The sequence below is a fragment of the Pseudophryne corroboree genome, chromosome 1 (assembly GCF_028390025.1).
Source record: "Pseudophryne corroboree isolate aPseCor3 chromosome 1, aPseCor3.hap2, whole genome shotgun sequence".
Taxonomy (NCBI): domain Eukaryota; kingdom Metazoa; phylum Chordata; class Amphibia; order Anura; family Myobatrachidae; genus Pseudophryne; species Pseudophryne corroboree.
Window position 1 is genome coordinate 224,186,882 of NC_086444.1, and position 27,528 is coordinate 224,214,409.

Sequence of the window (27,528 nt, forward strand, 5' to 3'; positions counted from 1 at the left end):
GCCTTTTATACCATAACAAACTAACTTGCCAATAAGCTTAGGGAATATGGCCACAATGGTTAAAGACTGATGTAAGTTGACAAGAAGACGGTGGTAACACAAATAACCATATGTTACAACAATGGCAAAACAGCATCTCTGAACTCACAGTACGTCAGTTCTTGCGGTGGGTGGCCTATAGAAGCAGAAGACCGAACCGGCATCTATTCTCTGTCCGCTAGCAGCAGAATATTGAGACTACAGGAGACGCCACTCACACAAATTGAACAATTTAAGACTGGAATAATGTTGATTTCTGATGTGTGACATGAATATGGCAAGGTCAGAAATCCATGGATTTATCCAGCTTTTCGTGGTGGTGTGTTTGTGCAGCGACTGGTTTCCAGGCACATATTATGCACCCTAATTCAAATTGCGCATCATTTAAATGCCACAGCCTACTTATACATTGTTGCTGATCATGTCCTTCCCACTGTGGCCACAGTTTACCCATCTGCTTGTGGCTCCTTTCATAAGGATAAGAATTTGACACCTCAAGCTGATTCCACCAACATGACAATGAGTTGAGTGTATTCAAATGGTCTCCACAGTCACCATATCTCAATCCATATAAAGCACATGTGCATCCAACAAATATGCAGCTACTGTGTGATATTTTGTCAATTTATATTTGCAAGGGAATGTATTCAGCTCCTTGTTGAATCTATTCCAAGAAGGATTCAGACTTTTTGGGGTACATTTCAAACTGAATTACTTCCTCCTTTTTTACCCTATTGTAGCATTTTTTCTATTTTCCATTGTTTGTGTGGTCTTCCTCGAATGTGCTGCATCAATGTTTTAGCTCTTTTATCACATCACATTGACTGATACTCTGAAAGGTATGTTTTCTTAGATTGGACAAGAAAATGCTGCTGCAATAAGTGAAGTGTTCCCTAACACTCGTTTCCTAGCAGTTTGCATTTGCCCATCACCCCTTTCTCATCACTCATTATACACACACACACACACACACACACACACACACACACACACACACACACACTCTCTCTCTCTCTCTCTCTCTCTCTCTCTCTCTCTCTCTCTCTCTCTCTACCTCATCTTTACATTTTCTCCTGACATGCTTCTGCACACCTCTCTCCCCACACATCTCTTCTCACTCAAGTGTGGAATCATTTTGTTCACTCCCATTTACACGCCATCTCTTCTTTCTCTAATAATCACAAAGCCTGGAATGTGAGAGATTGCAAATAATTTCCATACTGTAGGAGGATTCTGTGTCGCTTTCCAATTTCATAAGAAAAAAAATAAAATGCTACAGAAGGAAAGATGCTTTGATAAAGATTCAGAACAATTTTACTTCTTTGTTCAGTGAATTTTGATTGTGGATATATGTATAAAAGGTGACAAGTCTGTTCTGAGAAGTATAATTTCCACAGGCCTGTGCTAGGTTAACCGTTCTTCTTGAATTGATTTAATGAAACTTTTTTTTTTGTTTTTGATCTCATCTTCTCCTCTAAGACTTATTCTCATTGACTTTCACAGCATGTGCTTTCTGACTTTAATCTTCTGCTTCTCAAGAATGTTGTGACCGACATTCAAGGACTGTAAAAGAAAAAAAAATCTATGTACCTTATCAAAATGGAAGTTACATTTCTGTGCCCGTACCCCAGAGAAGCATTTTGTTACACAGTAATAAAAAGCTCTTTTAGAAGTTTGACAAAGATGCAGCGTCATTCTAAACCAAATTAGAATGCAGTCGGAAATAATCAGGCACCTATGGGAAATGGTACAGTTTATACATTACAAATGTAAATAATGTTGCTCATAGAAACTTATGAATTCATTTTGATTTGTTTCAACACTAAAATGTGCACTATAGAAGTGTTATACAACCTTTGTTCCTCCTTTTCATATGCCAGATATTAGCTTTCACCATTTGTCTTAGATAAGGACATTAAGGGTGGAATTCAAATGTTTTTTTTTTTGGTGGTGATGTGTACAGAGCTACTCAATTGTTTGGCGTGACTGCATTACGTGTTGCGCCCAAATGCACTTGATTTACCTAAAACCGTGCAAAGTCCAAACAGACGACTTTTGTAGATTTCTGATCACGTCATCAGGAGCCTAAGAGAAGGACTCATGCAGTCACTCCCGACTTGCAAATAATTGAATAGCTGGCCATTGTGTGCCCAATACTTACGGACACCCAAACAACACTTGACTCTCCCCCCCCCCCCCCCCCCCCCAATTAAATATTGGGCTTTGCCATTGTCAGACTTTCTATTTTCATACCTGTGGTGCCACCTTGAACAGCTTAATTTTATATAGAAGGCATCACTTTAATCCGTTATTATTGGATCCACCGGCATGATGAAACAATAACTTTTTGGCTTGTGCAGTAAGTCTAAGGCTTGGTACACTCTTGCCGATGTACATCAGATGTGACATCGGGAAAGATTTTCCCACCGCAAACGAAATCGATCATAAACTATGAACAATATAGTTTACTATATCATCAGTGATGGCACCCGGCCACATACAGTCTCGTACAATATATTTAGATTTCAAGGTAAAAACTAAAGATATTGTACATCGTTAACGAACCGCGGAAGCACAGATCGTTATCTATATAGTGAATACACACTGAACAATTGGAATGATAGATCGTCCAATCCGCCGTATCGGACAATATATCAGGTGCATATCGCCAAGTGTGTACCCAGCCTTAGTCTGTACGTTCTAATGAGAGAGCCCTATTCCCTCACTTATACAATTATCTCTTACCAAGAGCAGCACCTAACCTTTGCATTTGGCCATCCCACTGCTATATGAGCATTATGATGCTGATACAGCAATGTTTGTTACCCAGGTAATGCAATGTTCTGTACTGTAAGTCATTTTTCTTGTTTTGTTCATGGTCTTTATGTACTTTGTAAGGCGCTGCAGACCCCTTGTGCAACCATATAACTAAAGCATAAATATAATAAGTTATATAACAATTTGGCGTTTTATTGCATTTATTTATTTATTTATTTATTTTTATTGCACGCATCGTGCTGCTATAACACTTCCTGCTTCCCCTCATAACAAGGCAAAGCAGGAAGGGACATTGACAAGATATATTAATATCTTGTCTGCCGAAGCGGGGTAGCAAAGGCTTCCCCTTCCAGCAATGTCCCCCGAGCACACTGCACGTCAGGCTATAGCTGTGTCTCCTTCCCGGAACGGCTCCTCTGCACATGTGTGGGATATTGCTACTCACGCGACATCCCCAGCGCTGTCAGGAGCTGGCACGCGCCACAGCCAGGGACAGTTCTTTCCCTGTTGTGGTCTATGGCCATCGCCACATGAAGCTGTCAAAATCAGGTCGAAGCTGCAGGTGTCGGAACGTCAGCGATGTTGACTGTTCATACATTGGCTGCTCATATCGGCCTGCTATCTTTTAGATAGCAACGCCGATATGGACAGGGGCGCTAATACCGCTTCTCCCCCATACAAAAAGGCCTTTATTATTATTATTATTATTATTTGCAAAGTGTTTTATGTGCCTTATATTCAACTCTAGTGTGCAAATGTAATCCTCAGAGAAAATGCAGTTGTTTATAATGTCTTTTGCCTGTTAGATTACTTGTAGAAATATCATCCTCAACACTAGCCATCGAGAGCAGTAAATCTAATTAATCCCTTTTAAAGCAGTAGTAGTCTAAATTCTTTGTAGAAGCAATTCCTTGGTTGCGTGAATTCTCTATTTCAGAAATGGTATTTGTCTGGACTTGTATGATTGTTTTCACATGTAAAGCAGGTTTAACTTTTAAATCTTTTTCCAGTGTTACTTATAGAGTAAGTAACAGGTTTTTTTAAAAATACAGGTTCAGCATACACCTTATACACACAGTCTGAAGGTCATTTAATACAATATTTTTAATAACTTTGTGTATTAAACAAAGTTTGTGTACATTGAGTCATGAAAAAACAAAGGTTTCACTATCTCGCTCTCACTCAGAAAAGTCCGTATTTCGAAATATTCCGTATTTCGGAATATTTGGATATGGGATACTCAACCTGCAGTCTATTCCTATTAGTTAAATAAAAGTTCTCATAATAGCAGAATGTCAGAAAGATGACTGTACAATAATTAAACATTTTGAACAGTAACAATAACTTAGATGCCAGGAGTTGTAGCAACAGAGAACAATGAATGAAACAGCCGCTGTTAGTCATGACATATAATCTCTGCTGCTAAGCAACAGTCAACAACCTCCTATTGTGCTTACAGTACAATAACAATCACATAGAAAGAATGGCTACCAATATTCATAGCAATATACAGTGCATCCGGAAAGTATTCACAGCGCTACACTCTTTCCACATTTTGTTTTGTTACAGCCTTATTCCAGACTGGAATAAATTCATTTTTCCCCTCAAAATTCTACTCAATACCCCATAATGACAACGTGAAAAAAGTATTTTGGAGATTTTTGCAAATTTTTGAAAAATAAAAAAATACATAAGTATTCACAGCCTTTGCTCAATACTTTGTTGATGCACATCTGGCAGCAATTACAGCCTTAAGTCTTTTTGAATATGATGCCACAAGCTTGGCACACCTACAGTATCTTTGGGCAGTTTCGCCAATTCTTCTTTGCAGCACCTCATGCTCCATGAAGTTGGATCTGAAGCGGCGGTGCACAGCTATTTTCAGATCTCTCCAGAGATGTTCAATCAGATTCAAGTCTGGGCTCTGGCTGCGCCACTCAAGGACATTAACAGAGTTGTCCTGAAGCCACTCCTTTGTTATCTTGGCTGTGTGCTTAGGGATGAACCGTCACCCCAATCTGAGGTCAAGAGCGCTCTGAAGCAGGTTTTCATCCAGGATGTCTCTGTACATTGCTGCATTCATCTTTCCCTCTTTCCTGACTAGTCTCCCAGTTCCTACCCCTAAAAAACATCCCACAGCATGATGCTGACATCACCATGCTTCACTGTAGGGATGGTATTGGCCTGGTGATGAGCGGTGCCTGGTTTCCTCTAAACAGGACGCCTGGCATTCACGCCAGAGAGTTCAATCTTTGTCTCATCAGACCAGAGAATTTTGTTTCTCATGGTCTGAGAGTCCTTCAGGTGCATTTTGGCAAACTCCAGGCAGGTTCCCATGTGCTTTTTACTAAGAAGTGGCTTTCGTCCGGCCACTCTACCATACAGGACTGATTGGTGGATTGCTGCAGAGATGGTTGTCCTTCTGGAAGGTTCTCCTCTTTCCACAGAGGAATGCGTTAGCTCTGACAGAGTGACTGTCGGGTTCTTGGTCACATCCCTGACAAGGGCCCTTCTTCCCCGATCGCTCAATTTAGATGGCCGGCCAGCTCTAGAAATAGTCCTGGTGGTTCAGGACTTCTTCCATTTATGGATGATGGAGGCTACTTTGCTTATTGGGACCTTCAAAGCAGCAGATACTTTTCTGTACTCTTCCCCAGATTTGTGCCTCGAGAAAATCCTTTCTCTGTTGTCTACAGACAATTCCTTTACTTCATGCTTGGTTTGTGCTCAGACATGCACTATCAAGTGTGGGACCTTATATAGACAGGTGTGTGCCTTTTAAAATCATGTCCAATAAACGGAATTTAACACAGGTGGACTCCAATTAAGCTGTAGGAACATCTCAAAGATTATCAGTGGAAACAGGATGCACCTGAGCTCAATTTTGAGCTTCATGGCAAAGGCTGTGAATACTTATGTACATGGGATTTCTTCATTTTTTATTTTTAATAAATTTCCAAAAATCACTAACTTTTTTCATGTCATTATGGGGTATTGTGTGTAGAATTTTATGGGGTAAAAAATGAATTTATTAAATTTTGCTGTCACATAAAATGTTGAAAAAGTGAAGCGCTGTGAATACTTTCCCTACGCACTGTATGTCAGTAAAACAAATCTATTGGAATGTAAGCATGATCCAGTGTCATTTAATACGTTAGACAATTTTGACCCCACAAAGGGTTGCATGAAGAATCAAAACTAGAATTTAATTTTGTACTTCTATTACGCTATATTTATATGATGAGCTACTTGTTGATATGTCCACTGATGTTTTGTTTCATATATTGGGAAGTAATTATTATTTTTTTTGGTATGCTTTTAGTGCTAATATATGTATTTTATTATTTCAGCTCTTTCAGCTGTGTAACTAGTACTCCCTGGTTAGGGCTTGTGCTTTATATAGACTTTGATAATGATCTTTTAATATGGATCAAAACGGGAAGTGGTTACTATACCACCAGTCGGGATCCTGGCGGTCACAATACCAACACTGGAATCCTGACAGGGGGTGAAATGCTGCCGCTGGATTACCGGCGAGACAGGCTAATGTCCCTTTGTGGGTGTATACGACAAGGGGCTTTGTAGCTCTCAACCAGCTGCCGGAATTCTGGTGGACAGGATCCCGCTGTCTGGATCATGACAGCCAGGATCTTGTCCACTGGCAATTAGTATGTATTCCATCAAAATATCTGTTTGGCTTTCTGTTTTCTGTTCATTTTGTGTATTTACTGGGTATTTTATCTGCTACCTTTCTCCTGCCTTTAAAAATAGCATATATAGACTTTTCTCACCTACTGTTGGCCTGTAGATAGGTAACAAAAATGGTGACGTTTTGTTAACGATAAACTAGGTAACACACCTGCAAGATAAGAGGACAGCTTAAACAATCCAGAAAACATCCGATTTCCTGTATACACACTGCACCGTCAATGTTCTTGTACGAACGATAAATTCCTTGAGGAGATGTGTTTACATTCAGTGTGTCATATCTCTGTACATGTGAGATACAGTCCAAAGGTCAACCATAACAATTTTGACATTCTCCGAATGTTTTCATTATAATCCCGCAGTGTGTATGTGTGTGTGTGTGGGGAGGGGGGCTTAGTGTTATGGATAGAGGGGAAATACTTACTGGAATGCTGGTGGAATGGAGTTCTGACCTGGTAGTGATGGTCACATGTCCTTCTCAATACCACTGGAGCTACTACAGCAACCAGAAGGGAAGTCACCGCTGGGCCAAGTAGTGCCAACTTTCAACATGTCAACATTTCATCACTGTCTAGTTGATGAATTTTGACACAGCCAGTGTCAGACGCGCATTCTCATGTCAACATTTAGTGCCCAACTCGTACACTGGGTTTGCTGCACGACATCCGCTCATCGCGATAAACAATTATCGTGCAGCACTTCTGATGTCTAGAGCCGTGCAGTCTACTCCAGGTGCTGGGTACACACTGCAAATATTGGACTGAACAGCCGAGAATTGGCTGAGTGGCCCAATTATTGCACAGTAAGTACCTAGCAACAGGTTTCAGTGTTCTATACAACATTTTGTCCACCTCACAATAGGCAAATTACAGGCAGATTCCATTATATTATAGAAGCTCTTCCTATTTTACGGAGAATACATACAACAGTTTTAATGTTTTATGCAATAATTTAAGTAGAATAATGTTCAACAGTATGTTTCCCAGACTTGATCAGGGAAAGTGGTTGGATGTGAAGAATATTGTGATTTCCAGCTTCTTGGTCAGTATAGAGAGATCTTTTCTTAAGGGCCCTACACACTGGCAGATAACGCAGAATGATATGAATGTTCTTGTTCATATCGTTCAGTGTCTAGGCACCAACGATGAACGATGCGTGGCCCCGCACTCGTTCATCGTTGGTGACCCGTCGCTTATGCATGCAGGCCAATATGGACAATCGCATCCATATTAGCATGCACTGCTATAGAGCCAGGTGACGGGGAGAGTGAAGAAACTTCACTCCCCTCGTCACCTCCCCCCACCGCCGTGTCGTCCGTTGGCCGTATCCACCGTCGGGCAGCTCGGCGGCGGATCGCCAAGTCTGTAGGGGGCATAAACCACTTGTTAGATATCTGAGGCTGTAAGATGACCTTCCGTGACCTACAGTTCACCTACATATGGAAGCTAAGGCAACTTTTCTATTAGAGAGACAGTTTTTTTAAAATTGACTTGCTCTGTTTTGTAGAAATAAGTCTCCGATGTGACCTTTTTGCTCCACCACCTGAGTAAATGTATAATGGAAGCTTGTTTGCAGATGAAGATATACATGGAAATTACACCATTTATCTGTATAGGGATGGTTCTTTGGAGTATTAACGTTTTTAGTATATCAGGTGCATGCAGTGCTCAATTCTGCCCGTTCCCTGCAGCAGTCAGAAGATTAACATGAATTTATGAGGCGCACTGTGAGAGTACATTCCATGCTTCTGGAGACTCTGGCAGTAAAGTGCTTGAACTGTGCTTAGGGAGAATTAATTGGTTGCTGGTTACAAGAAGAGCACTCTGGGCTGCTGATTCTGCTTTGCAGCCATGTGGCGTAGTGGGAGAATTCAGGGGTTTTTTCTTTTCTTTTTGTTCTTTGTGAAGTTACTTTAGGTTTTACCATACAGTTGCATGGTGGAGGAAGACACAACTTAGGAAATTGGGATATTTGAGCTCTATTATCTCTTGTAGTATGTTAAAAAAATAAAAATAACTATATATATATATATATATATATATATATATATATATATATATATCATGTATATTAGTTAAAAAAAATCTAATGGCACTAATAGTACAGTATGTCAAAATTCACTATTCTATGATAGAAATATGCCTAATTTGTATTATACTGATGAGTTTGTTATATTGTGCTACTCAATCTTGACATTTTGAAATGCAGATTTAATTTGAGATCCCATGTAGCTGATGGCTGATCTAGATCCCCTCTGATTCTTTTTAAATAACTTCCTTGTGTGTCTGTAACCCTGAGAGAGAAGAAAAACAAGGTCCAGAGGTCATTCATGTATAGCAAAATTGCCCTTTATCAATAAAAGACTAATATCCTTTATAGATAAGACTGGTAAACAGCAAGCTTATCTGTTACAGCATCAAACACTGTGCTCTACTCATGCACTTCCTTCCAAATCTGGAACTGGGAGAGATAAAGCTTCACAATAGACAAACTTACCGTATAAAGTCGAGTATACGTCGACCCGAATATAAGCCGAGGCACCTAATTTTACCACAGAAACCTTTGAAAACGTATTGACTCGAGTATTAGCCTAGGGTGGGAAATGCAGCTGTAGCCGTACACAGCCCTCATACTGCCAGATATGCCCCCACAGTGCCAGATATGCCCCCACAGTGCCAGATATGCCCTCATACTGCCAGATATGCCCCCACAGTGCCAGATATGCCCCCACAGTGCCAGATATGCCCTCATACTGCCAGATATGCCCCCACAGTGCCAGATATGCCCTTATAGTGCCAGATATTCCCCCACAGTCCCAGATATGCCCTCATACTGCCAGATATGCCCCCTCAGTGCCACATATGCCCCCCCCCCCCCAAGTGCCAAATATGCTCCCCCACTGCCAGGTACAACTTACCATCCCCGCTCCCCCGCTGTTTTGTGAAGGAGGGCACGGCGCGCGCCTCTCCTGTGTCCCTCCTGCATCTCCGGCGGCGGGTCTATTAAATGAAGTGCCGATTCGTGAGCCAATCAGAGCTCACGAACGGGTACTTCATTTAATAGACCCGCCGGAGACGCAGGTGGGACACAGGAGAGGCGCGCTCTGTGCCTTCCGTGTACCTCCTACCCAGGCACTGACTCGAGTATAAACCGAGGGGGCTTTTTCAGCATAAAAAAAGGTGCTGAAATAGTCGGCTTATACTCGAGTATATATGGGTATATGTACTGTATATTTTTATTTGTGTAGATGTATATTTCTCTGACGTCCTAGTGGATGCTGGGACTCCGTCAGGACCATGGGGATTAGCGGCTCCGCAGGAGACAGGGCACAAAAATAAAAGCTTTAGGACTAGGTGGTGTGCACTGGCTCCTCCCCCCATGACCCTCCTCCAAGCCTCAGTTAGGTTTTTGTGCCCGTCCGAGCAGGGTGCAATCTAGGTGGCTCTCCTAAAGAGCTGCTTAGAAAAAGTTATTAGGTTTTTTATTTTCAGTGAGTCCTGCTGGCAACAGGCTCACTGCAACGAGGGACTTAGGGGAGAAGAAGTGAACTCACCTGCGTGCAGGATGGATTGGCTTCTTAGGCTACTGGACACCATTAGCTCCAGAGGGATCGAACACAGGCCCAGCCATGGAGTCCGGTCCCGGAGCCGCGCCGCCGACCCCCTTGCAGATGCCGAAAAGTGAAGAGGTCCAGAAACCGGCGGCAGAAGACTTTTCAGTCTTCATGAGGTAGCGCACAGCACTGCAGCTGTGCGCCATTGTTGTCAGCACACTTCACACCAGCGGTCACTGAGGGTGCAGGGCGCTGGGGGGGGGGCGCCCTGGGCAGCAATGATAATACCCTTTTCTGGCTAAAAATACATCACATATAGCCCCTGGGGCTATATGGATGTATTTAACCCCTGCCAGGTCTCACAAACACCGGGAGAAGAGCCCGCCGAAATAGGGGGCGGGGCCTATCTCCTCAGCACACAGCGCCATTTTCCTGCACAGCTCCGATGCGAGGAAGGCTCCCAGGACTCTCCCCTGCACTGCACTACAGAAACAGGGTAAAAAAAACAGAGAGGGGGGGCACTTTTTTGGCGATATTGATATATTAAGCTGCTATAAAGGAAACAACACTTCTGTAGGGTTGTTCCTATATATTTATAGCGCTTGGGTGTGTGCTGGCAAACTCTCCCTCTGTCTCCCCAAAGGGCTAGTGGGGTCCTGTCTTCGATAAGAGCATTCCCTGTGTGTCTGCTGTGTGTCGGTACGTGTGTGTCGACATGTATGAGGACGATGTTGGTGTGGAGGCGGAGCAATTGCCGGTAATGGTGATGTCACCCCCTAGGGAGTCGACACCGGAATGGATGGCTTTGTTTATGGAATTACGTGATAATGTCAGCACGTTACAAAAATCAGTTGACGACATGAGACGGCCGGCAAACCAGTTAGTACCTGTCCAGGCGTCTCAGACACCGTCAGGGGCTGTAAAACGCCCTTTACCTCAGTCGGTCGACACAGACCCAGACACGGACACGAATCTAGTGTCGACGGTGAAGAAACAAACGTATTTTCCAGTAGGGCCACACGTTATATGATCACGGCAATGAAGGAGGCTTTGCATATCTCTGATACTGCAAGTACCACAAAAAGGGGGGTCTGAAAAAACTACCTGTAGTTTTTCCTGAATCAGAGGAATTGAATGAAGTGTGTGATGAAGCGTGGGTTAACCCTGATAGAAAACTGCTAATTTCAAAGAAGTTATTGGCATTATATCCTTTCCCGCCAGAGGTTAGGGCGCGCTGGGAAACACCCCCTAGGGTGGATAAGGCACTCACACGCTTATCAAAACAAGTGGCGTTACCGTCTCCTGAAACGGCCGCCCTCAAGGATCCAGCTGATAGGAGGCTGGAAACTACCCTGAAAAGTATATACACTCATACTGGTGTTATACTGCGACCAGCCATCGCCTCTGCATGGATGTGCAGTGCTGGGATGGTTTGGTCGGATTCCCTGACTGAAAATATTGATACCCTGGATAGGGACAGTATTTTATTGACTATAGAGCAATTAAAGGATGCTTTTCTTTATATGCGAGATGCTCAGAGGGATATTTGCACTCTGGCATCGAGAGTAAGTGCGATGTCCATATCTGCCAGAAGAAGTTTATGGACGCGACAGTGGTCAGGTGATGCGGATTCCAAACGGCATATGGAAGTATTGCCGTATAAATGGGAGGAATTATTTGGGGTCGGTCTATCGGATTTGGTGGCCACGGCAACAGCCGGGAAATCCACCTTTTTACCTCAGGTCCCCTCCCAACAGAAAAAGACACCGTCTTTTCAGCCGCAGTCCTTTCGTTCCTATAAGAACAAGCGGGCAAAAGGACAGTCATATCTGCCCCGAGGCAAAGGAAAGGGTAAGAGAGTGCACCAAGCAGCTCCCTCCCAGAAGCAGAAGCCCTCCCCGGCTTCTGCAAAGCCCTCAGCATGACGTTGGGGCTTTACAAGCGGACTCAGGGGCGGTGGGGGGTCGACTCAAGAATTTCAGCGCACAGTGGGCTCACTCACAGGTGGACCCCTGGATCCTGCAGGTAGTATCTCAGGGTTACAGGTTGGAATTCGAGAAGTCTCCCCCTCGCCGGTTCCTAAAGTCTGCTCTGCCAACGTCTCCCTCAGACAGGGCGACGGTATTGGAAGCCATTCACAAGCTGTATTCTCAGCAGGTGATAGTCAAGGTACCCCTCCTACAACAAGGAAAGGGGTATTATTCCACACTATTTGTGGTACCGAAGCCGGACGGCTCGGTAAGACCTATTCTAAATCTGAAATCTTTGAACCTGTACATACAAAAATTCAAGTTCAAGATGGAGTCACTCAGAGCAGTGATAGCGAATCTGGAAGAAGGGGACTTTATGGTGTCCCTGGACATCAAGGATGCTTACCTGAATGTCCCAATTTGCCCTTCACATCAAGGGTACCTCAGGTTCGTGGTGCAAAACTGTCATTATCAGTTTCAGACGCTGCCGTTTGGATTGTCCACGGCACCTCGGGTCTTTACCAAGGTAATGGCCGAAATGATGTTTCTTCTGCGAAGAAAAGGCGTATTAATTATCCCTTACTTGGACGATCTCCTGATAAGGGCAAGGTCCAGAGAACAGCTGGGGGAAGTAGTGGCACTAACCCAAGTAGTGCTGCAACAGCACGGGTGGATTCTGAATTTTCCAAAATCTCAATTGACCCCGACGACACGTCTGCTGTTCCTGGGAATGATTCTGGACACGGTTCAGAAAAAGGTGTTTCTTCCGGAGGAGAAAGCCAGGGAGTTATCCGAACTTGTCAGGAACCTCCTAAAACCAGGAAAAGTGTCTGTGCATCAATGCACAAGAGTCCTGGGAAAAATGGTGGCTTCTTACGAAGCGATTCCATTCGGCAGATTCCACGCACGAACTTTTCAGTGGGATCTGCTGGACAAATGGTCCGGATCGCATCTGCAGATGCATCAGCGGATAACTTTGTCTCCACGGACAAGGGTGTCTCTTCTGTGGTGGTTGCAGAGTGCTCATCTGTTAGAGGGCCGCAGATTCGGCATACAGGACTGGGTCCTGGTGACCACGGATGCCAGTCTGAGAGGCTGGGGAGCGGTCACACAGGGAAGAAACTTCCAGGGAGTGTGGTCAAGCCTGGAGATGTCTCTTCACATAAATATACTGGAGCTAAGAGCGATTTACAATGCTCTAAGCCTGGCAAAACCCCTGCTTCAGGGTCAGCCGGTGTTGATCCAGTCGGACAACATCACGGCAGTCGCCCACGTAAACAGACAGGGCGGCACAAGAAGCAGGAGGGCAATGGCAGAAGCTGCAAGGATTCTTCGCTGGGCGGAAGATCATGTGATAGCACTGTCAGCAGTGTTCATTCCGGGAGTGGACAACTGGGAAGCGGACTTCCTCAGCAGACACGATCTACACCCGGGAGAGTGGGGACTTCATCCAGAAGTCTTCCACATGATTGTGAACCGTTGGGAAAAACCAAAGGTGGATATGATGGCGTCCCGCCTCAACAAAAAACTGGACAGGTATTGCGCTAGGTCAAGAGACCCTCAGGCAATAGCTGTGGACGCTCTGGTAACACCGTGGGTGTTCCAGTCAGTGTATGTGTTTCCTCCTCTGCCTCTCATACCAAAAGTACTGAGAATTATACGGCAAAGGGGAGTAAGAACGATACTCGTGGCTCCGGATTGGCCAAGAAGAACTTGGTACCCGGAACTTCAGGAGATGCTCACGGAAGATCCGTGGCCTCTACCTCTAAGACGGGACCTGCTTCAGCAGGGACCGTGTCTATTCCAAGACTTACCGCGGCTGCGTTTGACGGCATGGCGGTTGAACGCCGAATTCTAAGGGAAAAAGGCATTCCGGAAGAGGTCATCCCTACCCTGGTAAAAGCCAGGAAGGAGGTGACTGCACAACATTATCACCGCATTTGGAGAAAATATGTTGCGTGGTGTGAGGCCAGGAAGGCCCCGACGGAGGAATTTCAACTGGGTCGATTCCTACATTTCCTGCAAACAGGATTGTCTATGGGCCTCAAATTAGGGTCCATTAAGGTTCAAATTTCGGCCCTGTCGATTTTCTTCCAGAAAGAATTGGCTTCAGTTCCTGAAGTCCAGACTTTTGTAAAAGGAGTACTACATATACAGCCCCCGGTTGTGCCCCCAGTGGCTCCGTGGGATCTTAATGTAGTTTTGGATTTTCTCAAATCCCATTGGTTTGAGCCACTCAAATCGGTGGATTTGAAATATCTTACATGGAAAGTAACCATGCTACTGGCCCTGGCTTCAGCCAGGAGAGTGTCAGAATTGGCGGCTTTATCGTATAAAAGCCCATATCTGATTTTCCATTCGGACAGGGCAGAACTGCGGACGCGTCCTCAGTTTTCTGCCTAAGGTGGTTTCGGCGTTTCACCTGAACCAGCCTATTGTGGTGCCTGCGGCTACTAGCGATTTGGAGGATTCCAAGTTGCTGGACGTTGTCAGGGCATTGAAAATATATATTTCAAGGACGGCTGGAGTCAGAAAATCTGACTCGCTGTTTATACTGTATGCACCCAACAAGCTGGGTGCTCCTGCTTCTAAGCAGACGATTGCTCGTTGGATTTGTAGCACAATTCAACTTGCACATTCTGTGGCAGGCCTGCCACAGCCTAAATCTATCAAGGCCCATTCCACAAGGAAGGTGGGCTCATCTTGGGCGGCTGCCCGAGGGGTCTCGGCATTACAACTCTGCCGAGCAGCTACGTGGTCGGGGGAGAACACGTTTGTAAAATTCTACAAATTTGATACCCTGGCTAAAGAGGACCTGGAGTTCTCTCATTCGGTGCTGCAGAGTCATCCGCACTCTCCCGCCCGTTTGGGAGCTTTGGTATAATCCCCATGGTCCTGACGGAGTCCCAGCATCCACTAGGACGTCAGAGAAAATAAGATTTTACTTACCGATAAATCTATTTCTCGTAGTCCGTAGTGGATGCTGGGCGCCCATCCCAAGTGCGGATTGTCTGCAATACTTGTACATAGTTATTGTTACAAAAAAATCGGGTTGTTATTGTTGTGAGCCGTCTGTTCAGAGGCTCCTACGTTTGTCATACTGTTAACTGGGTTCAGATCACAAGTTGTACGGTGTGATTGGTGTGGCTGGTATGAGTCTTACCCGGGATTCAAAATCCTTCCTTATTGTGTACGCTCGTCCGGGCACAGTATCCTAACTGAGGCTTGGAGGAGGGTCATGGGGGGAGGAGCCAGTGCACACCACCTAGTCCTAAAGCTTTTATTTTTGTGCCCTGTCTCCTGCGGAGCCGCTAATCCCCATGGTCCTGACGGAGTCCCAGCATCCACTACGGACTACGAGAAATAGATTTATCGGTAAGTAAAATCTTATTTTTACATGTGTGTTTGTACATACAAACATACAGTATATATGTGTGTGTTTATGTATATACTATACAAACACGCCACTTTTATGTACACCTGAATGTTATATATTTTGTACACATGTGGACAATTTATTAGAAACACCAGTTTGTTAGTGCAAAGATCTTATCAGCCAATCATTGCAAAACCTCCATAACTAACAGGATTCATGGTCAGTATGTTCAGTTGTCCAGAACAAACACCAGAAGGGGGAAGACGTGTAATCTGGGGATCTTTGATTGTGGAGGGATAGCTACATGGGGTAGTTTGTGGATATCAGAGACTACTAATCTGTGGATTTATCAGAGAATGGTGCACCAAACAAAAGCATGCAGTGAGCGGCAGTACTAGTGGAAACGCCTTGTTAATGAGAGAAGTAACAGAAGAATGGCTATACTGGTTTAAGCTGACCGGCGACCGTAACTCAAATAACCATGTGTTTACAACAGTTACATGCATGCATGGCACAAAGTGAATGATCTATAGCAGCAGAAGACCACACTGGTCTCCACTCCTGTCTGCTATGAACAGGAACCTGGGACAGTTGTGGGCACAGGCTCATTAAAACTGGGCAATATTAGGTTGGGAAAACGTTGCCTGCCTCGATAAAAATTTATTTTGTTACAATGAGCATGTGGTAGAGTCAGAATTTATAGTAAGCAACATGACACCATATACCCATTCTGCTTTATTTCACTATTTGTGCTGGGGGTGTATCGGGGGTGGAATGTTTTCTTAGCATACATTAGGCCCCTTACAACAAACTGAGCATCTTTTTAAATTCGCAGCATGAATGTGGAGACGATAACCAACACAATAAATATATATATATACAGCAGAGAGAAGAACGTGGCACTCACGGCAAGTTTCAATAATCACAACCACAGCATATAGCGTAGAGCTCTACGCTATATGCTGTGGTTGTGATTATTGAAACTTGCCGTGAGTGCCACGTTCTTCTCTCTGCTATTATCCTGTATCTACGGAGGCACCGGCTCTTAAGGTTTACAAGCGTTTTGGAGTGCCTTGTCCACCGTTCTATATATATATATATACATATATATATCTGATAATGGGGGTAATTCAGACTGGATCGTGGCAGTGATCGCAGTCTGAATCCCTTTGTGGAGTGTGCACGCGCACCCTGAGAGCCCAGTGAGATGCTTACAGCATCCCTCCGCATGTCCGAATAACTGATCGTAGATGTGCTAAATTTAGCACATCTACGATTAGGTCTGAATTACCCCCAAAATGTCTACTGCTCACAGCTCCCACTTCAGTGCTACAAATGGCACACAGATTAAACATCCGATCCCACTTACCCTCACAACTCTCCCTACATCCATCACCATTGCTGCTGTCACCCTGAGAATCCAATAGATGAAGTAGCAGTACTTGTATAAGAAGCGGATTACTGGTTTTCCCAGAGAACATCAAGCAGCAATGAAAAAAAAGAAAACATGCTCACACGGCAAATCCCAAGCTGTATGGATTCCCCGTTTGTCCCCGGTCACCATGCAGTAACGGTACAAGTCAAGCAGTGCAGGTAAGAACGAATTAACCAGTTTGAATCTGGATAATCCTTCAACAATGAACCTCTAAGACTAATAGTGACCAAGACCGATTTTATCCATGTTTCTGAGTTAAGTGATGCGAAGAACACGGATAGTGATCTACCGGGCAGCGTAGATAGGTCTTATGGTCAGATGACGCATCTGCACCATATTCCCCTTATTCGGATGCGTTCCCTATTTTGGAACTTTTTGTTGTTTGCTTTTTTTTTGTCCATATGTGTAGTACTGTGCAAAAGTTATAGGCAGGTGTGGAAAAGATACTGCAAAGTAAGAATGCTTTAAAAAAACTAGAAGTATTTAATAGTCTACTTTTATCAATTAACAAAATGCAAAGTGAATTAACAGCAGCGAAATCTAAATCAAACCAATATATGCCTTCAAAACAGCATCAGTTCTTCTAGGTACACTTGCACACAGTTTTTAAAGGAACTCGGCAAGGTAGGTTGTCTTGGAAACCTTACCACAGGTTTTCTGTGGATGAAGGCTTGCTCAAATCCTTCTGTCTCTTCATGTAATCCCAGACAGACTCGATGATGTTGCGATCAGGGTTCTGTGTGGGCCGTATCATCACTTCTTCTATACGTTGACGATACTTCGTAATGACATAGGGTGTATGTTTGGGGTTATTGTCTTGCTGCAGAATACATTTGGAGCTAATAAGATGCCTCCCTGATGGTTTTGCATGATGGTTAAGTACCTACCTGTATTTCTCAGCAATGAAGTACAAAGAAACAGGCAACATGGAGAACCGTAAATGCAGTGGTAAGCCATGGAAACTTAGGGGTAAATTTACTAAGATGGGAGTTCTGTTTAAGATGGGATGTTGCCCATAGCAACCCATCAGATTCTAATTCTCATCTATCTAGCAACTTCTAGAAGATAATACCTGGAATCTGATTCGTTGCTATGGGCAACTTTCCATCTTAAATAACTCCCATCTTAGTATGTTTACCCCTCAGTGCATCAGATGAAAGACACATCATGCTTACTTCAGTGGATATTCTGATTTGCTTTTTGCTTTTGTGATTACTGATGCAAAATAAATATATAAAACATAGAAAAAGAATTCACATTTTGTCACTCTATAAAAGGGTGAAAGATATTAATGTAGCATACCAAACGAAAACACAAACAATATTCAATTCATTTGGCTGCACAAACCGTCGGAAAAGGTTTATTTTCTGTTTTAATTAGTCATAAAGGGATTAATGTAAAACCAAATACTATGTAAAAACAGAATATTTTCCTTGTAAGCCTTCTCATCCAATAAACAGGTAGTTTGTGATGCTCCTTCTGATTTAACGATAGATGAATCAAGGAATGTGTGATAAAATAAATGTAAACATAGGTGTGGAATCCACTCAATTCCACCATATGTCTGTCATGGGCAGGGAGGGACACTATTCTCACTTCTCTCAGCATACGTATGCTTAAAGGCCAGCTTTGTAAGGATTATTCTGCAGTTACGGAACTCTTACCAAAACTTAATTTTTGATTGTAGATGGAGTTACTCTTTGAATAATCATGTATAGGACACCACTAATCCCACTTGATGACCAGTGTAATTTCTTGATTATTTAATTGCAATACTATATGATTTGCCATTGTGGATTGTTTTTTGTTGAAAGCTGCTGCTAAAGACACCTGTTAACAAACATTAGCAGCTAATTAATTTACAGATAATGGGATTTATAATATGCAGGGTTTCTTGGCATGAACTCACATCCATTAGTATGCTTTTCTAATATTGTTGCCCTACATATTCAAAAATCATATTAGTTTGTTTTCTAATTTGACTGTTTCTTTCTTTTCTAAAATAATAATAATAATAATAATAATAATAATAATTATTATTATTATTATTATTATTATTATAATAAAAAAAGTAAATCAAATGTTGGTCTGTTTATATTCTGCATGAAACTTATTTATATGTCATATGTAATTTTAAAGTTCCAGGACGAAGGAGTTTTTATATTATATATAGGAGTTTTAGGTTTTTATTTGCAGCAAGTTTTATGATTATTAATCATAATTTATAGGGCGCCACAAGTGTTCCTCAGCACTGTACAGAGGGTAAACCAATAGGACAGTACAGGGTTAAACAGTACAGTACATAGAAGAGTAGAATACAGTAGGCAAGTAACAAATAGAGCCACTGATGCAAGGGGTGCAATGGAATTAGCGGTATCCGGACTCTGGGTCGACACCCATTAGGTCGACACCCATTGATCGACACTAGACATAGGTCGACGCGACCATTAGGTAGACATGAACAAGGTCAACATGCAAAAAGGTCGACATGAATTTTTCACATTTTTTTCCTTTTTTGAACTTTTTCATACTTTACGATCCACGTGGACTATGATTGGGAATGGTAACCTGCACGAGGCACCTTGCCCGAAGCATTGCGAGTGTACACGGTGCACTAATTGGGGTTCCTGGTCACTTTACAAAGAAAATGACACCAAAAAAACATGAAAAACTTGTGTCGACCCATTTTCACGTCGACCTTGCTCATGTCAACCTAATGACCGCGTCGACCTAGCCACTGTCGACCAGTGGGTGTCGACCTAGACACACTGTCGATCATGAGTCCCATACTTCAAATAGCATAATCTGAAATCTGTACCTATTAGCGTGGGTGCAGATAACTGATCTAGGTCTTCTGAAGAAACAAAAACAAGGAAGTAGTGGAGTGGAGTCCAGAGGCAGAGAGCCCAATGAGGAGGTGTAGGGTGTAGCTGGTATGTAATAAAAGTAGGTAATGAAAACAGGAGGAAGGAGGGCCCTGCTCATGGAGGTTACAGTCATTCTAATTTAGAATGTATATTTAATAAACTGTTGTAGCTCTGTCACATGGGGTTTCCAGGAACATAAAAAACGGCCATTTGGGGGTACATTTTTGGTAACTAAAACAGTCTATTGCAGTCAGGTAAGTTACTGTGAATGAAGGATTTTACATGGTTTTATTTGTGAGTGCTTTGTCATTTTAGCTACCAAAATGTATCAGTAGGTTCATTTAGTGTAACTGTAACATTTTTATTTTTATTTTTCAGGATAAAAAAGAAAGGGTGTCAAAATTAGATACTTTACGTCATTCAATAGCCGGAATTATAAGATCTCCAAAATCAATGCTGGGATCATCTTCTGTAAGTTAATGGTCTCATCTGGTTTTATTGATGTTTTAATATTTATTGTTGGTTGGACAACGGAAGTACCCGCTTCTTCCAGAAGGTGGATCAATATATCATACGACTGGTCTACAGCCGTCTCACAAGCTACCTGGATCCACTACAATCTGGCTTTCGCCCACTCCACTCCACTCCACTCCACTCCACTGAAACTGCCCTTGTGAAAGTCACCAATGACCTGCTTTCGGCCAAATCCAGGGGCCACTTCTCTCTGCTCATCCTTCTGGACCTCTCTGCTGCCTTTGACACTGTGGATCATCCTCTCCTCCTCCGTACACCCCAAAACGCTGGCCTCTCTAGCACTGCCCTTGACTTGTTTTCTTCTTACCTCACTAACCGCTCTGTGTCTGCCTCCGGCACCACCTCACACCCTTCCATCCTTCCTGTTGGTGTCCCTCAGGGTTCTGTCCTTGGCCCCCTCCTGTTCTCCCTGTACACCTTTTCCCTGGGTGCGCTCATTAACTCCTTTGGCCTTAAATACGAACTCATCATCTTTCCCCCATCCAGAGCAACACCCCCAACCAATATCTCTATCACTGTTGACAACACCGCCATCTCCCCCGTTCCCCAACTCCGCTGCGTGGGCGTCACTCTTGACTCCTCCCTGTCCTTTGCACCCCACATCCAAGCTCTGGCACAATCCTGTCGGTTCCAGATACGCAACATTGCTCGCACCAGGCCATTTCTCTCCCAGAGTGCAACTAAACTCAGTGATCGCGCCGAGCCAAAAAAAAGTGTGTCCCAGGGACCCCATACTTTTAAAAATTGGGGTCCTACCGGTCTTTTTCTGGGTTCCATCGGAATTAAGGTTCTTTTTAATCTTAATCTTGTTTGAACACTACAAAAGTGTTGCAAGGTGGGGGGATGGGGTGACAATGCTGCTGGTCTGTGTAGCATGCAGGACACCCTGCACCAGAGGTATAACTAGACATTTTGGTGCCTTTAGGCAGAAAGTGAATTGGTGTTCCACCTCCCAGAACGCAAAGTATAGGCAGTGCGCGCCGCAAAATTTTAGGGGCTTGGCTTCATGGGGAAGGGGCTTGGCCACATAATAGTGCCAATTCACATTACACCACACAGTAGTGCAGCTTATGCACATTGCACCAGGTAGAACCTCCTATGCACACTGCGCCAGGTAGAGCACTTTATACATATTGCGCCAGAAAGCAGGTAAAATACGCGCTATAGCACGTTTTTGCGATCACTGTAAACTTTTCTTTTTCATCCACTAGGGGTCACTGGAGTACTCTTGGGATATGGACGGCTTCCGTAGGAAACAGCACTGAATATTTAAATTTAGCACACTCCACCCCTCCATATCCCCGAGTACCTCAGTGTTTTTTCTGTGCTCGAAGTAGTAACAGCTCTGTGGCTGAGTCCACAATTACTTTGAATATTTTTTTTTTAGGATATTTTTTTTTTCTATTTTATACACATCCCTTTCCCTCTTCCAAAAGGCAGGGTCAGGGATAGTGCAAGGCGGCTGCTGATAGCAGCAGTGGCGTGTCGGTCCTCACTAAATGAGCTCCCTCACAGACACACAGAGATCTCCTGCACACAGGCTGGCCGGCGCTTACTGAGAAGTCCCGTCGGAGCCTTACCACAGCAGCAGGAGTGAAGGTATGTGGAACGGGGCAGTCAGCTCCCGCTGCCGCCCCGCTGTGTGGGGACATTGTTTATATGCTGACGCCGGGATCCCTCTACAGCCCGCCGCCGCTACTCCGGCCGTCGCCAGCCCCACAGCTGCTCTGGCCGTCGCCAGCCCCCACCGCTGCTCCGGCCGTCGCCAGCCCCCACCGCTGCTCCGGCCGTCGCCGGCCCTCACCGCTGATCCGGCGCTGCTCAGAGCGCTTCAATACGCGCTCCCCGTTGTCGGTCCCTGCGTCCCAATACCCGGCTCCCGCTGGCGGCCCCACACGCTGCTCGCTGCCGCCCGCACTGCACGGAGTACAGGGGGGGGGGGGGGCATTACGGTGATATACAATAAGCGGCATGAGGGGGGATACCCTGCAGCAATAGCAGTATGCTAGGCTGCAGGGTTAATTACACAGGATAAATGTCACTTTAAGGTGGTAACCTGTATTGTGATTATAACTTTAAGCATGGCAGCCATTTTTAACCATGCTTCCTGTGTCTTCCTCTGTGATTCCAGAACGTTCCAGTACTACATCTCTACTCCACCGGAGGCGCAGGGGTGTTAGAGGGAATTTGGGATCACATTACATAGTACTGGCCACGTGTACTGCACTGGGCCAGATATATATATAGATGCACCTTAGGGCTAAACAACGTTGTTTAGCCCTGAGGACGGGGTGCTTTTCCCCGAAACATGTAGGCAAATAAAGGAACTTTCTTTTTGCATTTACCAAGCCTGCTTGAGTGCCACCAATCTTCACAGTCTATGCCTGTCAATTGTTGACCTGGATGGCACCGCAGCAAAGGAATCTGTTTATATTTATTGGAGTGCCGGTATGACTTTGGAATTATATAGAGACACCTTCGTACTATTTTACCGAGTCGTGCAAGTGTCTGTTTTTTTTTTTTGTGTATTGTATTGTCTGTCGCCATAATGAGTAAGGTACCAGCAAAAACTAAAAAGCATAATTGCAAAGTCTGTAGCAGTGTGTTATCGGATGGATCTACCACATGTAAAGTATGTTTTGTGGATTCGGTTCAGAATACAATTTCGGCTCCGGTTTTAAAGCCAATTTCCTCCCCGAACCCTCCTTGGGAAATGCTAGCCAATGTACTGGCTGGGTTGCAATCAGAATTGACCGCCGCTCGACAGGAGTGGGAAACGGCAAGAGCTGAGTCTAGGGTGAGACCGCCAGAACTACCGGAGGTCTCTCAGCCTTGCGAAAGGTCCAAATCCATTTTGGGTAGACGGGATAAATTTCATATGTCTTATGATTTACCCGTTCCTGCTATGTTGCATTCTGACGATTCCATGCCAGACCTCACGGCACAAGATGAGGGTGAGGAGGGCGAAGTGGAGTCAGATAGTGAGGATTTTAACAGTTCCGGCAATAGTTGATTCGTCAGTGTCGAAGCTTACAAAGAAATTAACCATACCAGTGCCAGCGGCTACTACGCTTAAAGACCCTTCAGACCGCAAAATAGAAACTATGCTAAAGTCCATGTATGTAGCAGCAGGAGTGCTGCTGAGACCTGGCTTGGTTGGTATCTGGGTCACTAAGGCGCTCATAGTATGAATAACAGAACTTAAGTCTGCCTTACATGACGAACACCTTATACTTCTTGCTGATCAAATGTGTGAGGCTGCAGAGTATCTCTGTACAGCTTCTACTGACGTCTGTCAGCTCACTTCTCGTATTTCATCGTCGCTAGTTACGGCACGACGAGCACTCTGGCTGCGTGCTTGGCAAGCGGAGGCAGAGGCCAAACGAGGTATAGAGGCGTTACCTTACGATGGCAAGAAGTTGTTTGGTCCTGAATTGGACACATGGATTACTGAGGCTACGGGAGGAAAGTCGGTTTTCTTACCATTGCCTCCACCGGTACCAAGAAGGAGGTACTCTGGACCTTCGTTCAAATCCTTTAGACCTCAGTCCTTTCGAGGACGTGGCAGAGGAACAGCCACGCCTGGTAGACGTGGTCGTGGACGTGGTTTCCAACAAACCAACACAAGTCGTCAGGACGCTAAGGTTACCGACAAGCCTGTGGCATGACGGGCTACCAGCCCATCTCGGTTCTCCGATTGTGGGAGCACGCCTTCAGACGTTCCAGTTGGCGTGGTTCCAGACATCCGCGGATGGGTGGATCCGCAATTTAGTGTTAAAAGGTTACAAAATAGAGTTCGACTGTCTTCCGCCACTGCGGTTTTTCAAGACAGGATTGCCTCTGTCGGACGACAAGAGGGCGGTTCTGCAAATTGCCATTCAGTCCCTACTGGATTCAGCAGTTTTGATTCCGGTCCCTGTACATCAACAGGGTCAGGGTTATTATTCCAGTCTGTTTGTGGTACCGAAGCCGGATGGCTCAGTCAGACCAATATTGAACTTAAAGGGTCTCAATCGGTACGTAACTTACTACAGATTCAAGATGGAATCTCTGCGTTCCGTGATTGCGGGTTTAGAGCCAAAGGAATTCATGATTGCGCTAGATCTCAAGGATGCGTACTTACACATTCCGATTTGGCAGCCTCATCAGAGATTCTTGCGGTTTGCGATACGCCAAAACCATTACCAGTTTCAGGCTCTACCGTTTGGCCTATCGTCCGCGCCTCGGGTGTTCACCAAAGTGATGTCTGTGATGATAGCTCATCTCAGATCCCTGGGAGTGACAATAGTTCCGTGTTTAGACGATCTGCTCACCAAAGCTCCGTCTCAACACATACTTCTCCAACATGCGCTGCTAACGTACAATGTACTGGTTCACCACGGTTGGATTGTCAACTTCAAGAAATCACATCTAATTCCGTCTCAACGCCTATTCCTAGGTATGATTTTCGATACAGTCAATCAAAGAATTTACCTACCACAACAGAAAGTACAGATTCTACGACATCTGGTACAATTAGTGCTCAAGCCACGCACAGTGTCGGTACATTTGTGCATTCGCCTCTTAGGCACAATGGTGGCAGCTTTCGAAGCGCTTCAGTTCGGAAGATTTCATTCGGGTCCATTTCAACTGGATGTGCTCGCACAGTGGTCGGGCTCGCATCTGCAGATTCACCACAGGGTGAGGTTGTCGCCAAGGGCAAGGGTGTCTCTGCTCTGGTGGCTCAAGGAACACAATCTAACCGCAGGGAGACTGTTCGGCGGCTGGAATTGGATAATTCTAACGACGGACGCCAGTCTCAGAGGTTGGGGAGCTGTAGTTCAAAATTGTCAGCTCCAGGGTCTCTGGGCGGATCACGAAAGATTGCTGTCTATAAATGTCCTGGAACTCCGCGCAATTTACAATGCGCTACGACAAGCAGTGCACATGCTTCGGTCTCACACTGTCCAGGTGCAGTCAGACAATGCGACGGCGGTCGCATACATCAACAAACAAGGAGGAACGAGAAGCCGCATGGCAATGCGGGAAGTAGCTCGAATCCTCAATTGGGCGGAATACCACCAGGTGATATTGTCGGCGGTGTTCATTCCGGGAGTGGACAACTGGGAAGCGGATTATCTCAGTCGTCGGGATTTTCATCCAGGAGAATGGGCATTAAATCCAGAAGTGTTTCACATGTTGGTTCAGCGGTGGGGTTATCCTCAGGTGGACCTGATGGCGTCTCGACACAATCACCAAACGCTCCAGTATGTGTCCAGAACGAGAGATCCAAAGGCAGTGGCGGTGGATGCTCTCACCGTCGCGTGGCCGTACAGTCTTGTGTATCTGTTTCCACCGTTTCCGTTACTCCCTCTTATGCTAAAACGGATCAAAAGAGAGTCTGTCACAGTCATACTAGTGGCGCCTCATTGGCCTCGAAGAGCTTGGTTCTCGGATCTCCGCGGACTACTCGCAGACGAACCTTGGCCGCTCCCTCTACGTCCGGACTTGTTACAACAGGGTCCGTTCCTTTACCCCGATTTAGCGCGGCTGCGTTTGACGGGGTGGCTGTTGAGACCGTCCTCTTAAGAAGAGAGGGCATTCCAGAATCGGTTATACCAACCATGTTACGAGCAAGGAAGCCAGTTACGGCAGCTCATTTTCTCTGACGTCCTAGTGGATGCTGGGAACTCCGTAAGGACCATGGGGAATAGCGGCTCCGCAGGAGACTGGGCACAAAAGTAAAGCTTTAGGACTACCTGGTGTGCACTGGCTCCTCCCCCTATGACCCTCCTCCAAGCCTCAGTTAGATTTTTGTGCCCGGCCGAGAAGGGTGCATTCTAGGACTCTCCTGAGTTTCTAAGAAAAAGTTTAGTTTTAGGTTTTTTATTTTCAGTGAGACCTGCTGGCAACAGGCTCACTGCATCGAGGGACTAAGGGGAGAAGAAGCGAACCTGCCTGCTTGCAGCCAGCTTGGGCTTCTTGGCTACTGGACACCATTAGCTCCAGAGGGACCGAACACAGGCCCAGCCTCGGAGTCCGGTCCCAGAGCCGCGCCGCCGGCCCCCTTACAGAGCCAGAAGCAAGAAGAGGTCCGGAAAATCGGCGGCAGAAGACATCAGTCTTCACCAAGGTAGCGCACAGCACTGCAGCTGTGCGCCATTGTTACTCAGGCACACTTCACACTCCGGTCACTGAGGGTGCAGGGCGCTGGGGGGGGGGGCGCCCTGAGCAGCAATAAAAACACCTTGGCTGGCGAAAATACCTCACATATAGCCCCCAGGGCTATATGGATGTATTTTAACCCCTGCCAGAATACAGCAAAAAGCGGGAGAAAAGTCCGCCGAGAAGGGGGCGGAGCCTATCTCCTCAGCACACAGACGCCATTTTCCCTCACAGCTCCGCTGGAAGGACGTCTCCCTGACTCTCCCCTGCAGTCCTGCACTACAGAAAAGGGTAAAACAAGAGAGGGGGGCACTAATTGGGCGCAGTATTAACATAACAGCAGCTATAAGGGGAAAAACACTTATATAAGGTTATCCCTATATATATATATAGCGCTCTGGTGTGTGCTGGCATACTCTCCCTCTGTCTCCCCAAAGGGCTAGTGGGGTCCTGTCCTCTATCAGAGCATTCCCTGTGTGTGGGCTGTGTGTCGGTACGATTGTGTCGACATGTATGAGGAGGAAAATGATGTGGAGGCGGAGCAATTGCCGGTAATGGTGATGTCACCCCCTAGGGAGTCGACACCTGAGTGGATGAACTTATGGAAGGACTTACGTGATAGTGTCAGCTCTTTACAAAAGACAGTTGATGACATGAGACAGCCGGCTACTCAGCTTGTGCCTGTCCAGGCGTCTCAAAGGCCATCAGGGGCTCTAAAACGCCCGTTACCTCAGATGGCAGATACAGACACCGACACGGATACTGACTCCAGTGTCGACGGTGAAGAGACAAATGTGACTTCCAGTAGGGCCACACGTTACATGATTGAGGCAATGAAAGATGTTTTACACATTTCTGATAGTACAAGTACCACTAAAAAGGGTATTATGTTTGGTGAGAAAAAACTACCCGTAGTTTTTCCTGCATCTGATGAATTAAATGAAGTGTGTGATGAAGCGTGGGTTTCCCCCGATAAAAAACTGATAATTCCTAAAAAGTTAATGGCATCATACCCTTTCCCGCCAGAGGATAGGGCACGTTGGGAAACACCCCCTAGGGTGGATAAAGCGCTCACACGCTTGTCAAAACAAGTGGCACTACCGTCTCCTGATACGGCCGCCCTT

General features: G+C 45.1%; 1 protein-coding gene across 5 annotated transcripts in view; it reads left to right on the top strand.

Annotated features, from left to right (window-relative positions):
* Positions 1 to 27,528, top strand: part of FER (FER tyrosine kinase) — a 634,526-nt gene that overhangs the window by 265,827 nt on the left and 341,171 nt on the right. For all 5 annotated transcript variants that reach the window (XM_063964096.1, XM_063964094.1, XM_063964097.1 and 2 more), the window contains one exon: positions 20,105 to 20,197. In XM_063964096.1, coding sequence (XP_063820166.1) covers positions 20,105 to 20,197 — 93 coding nt within the window. The remainder of the gene's footprint in view (positions 1 to 20,104; positions 20,198 to 27,528) is intronic.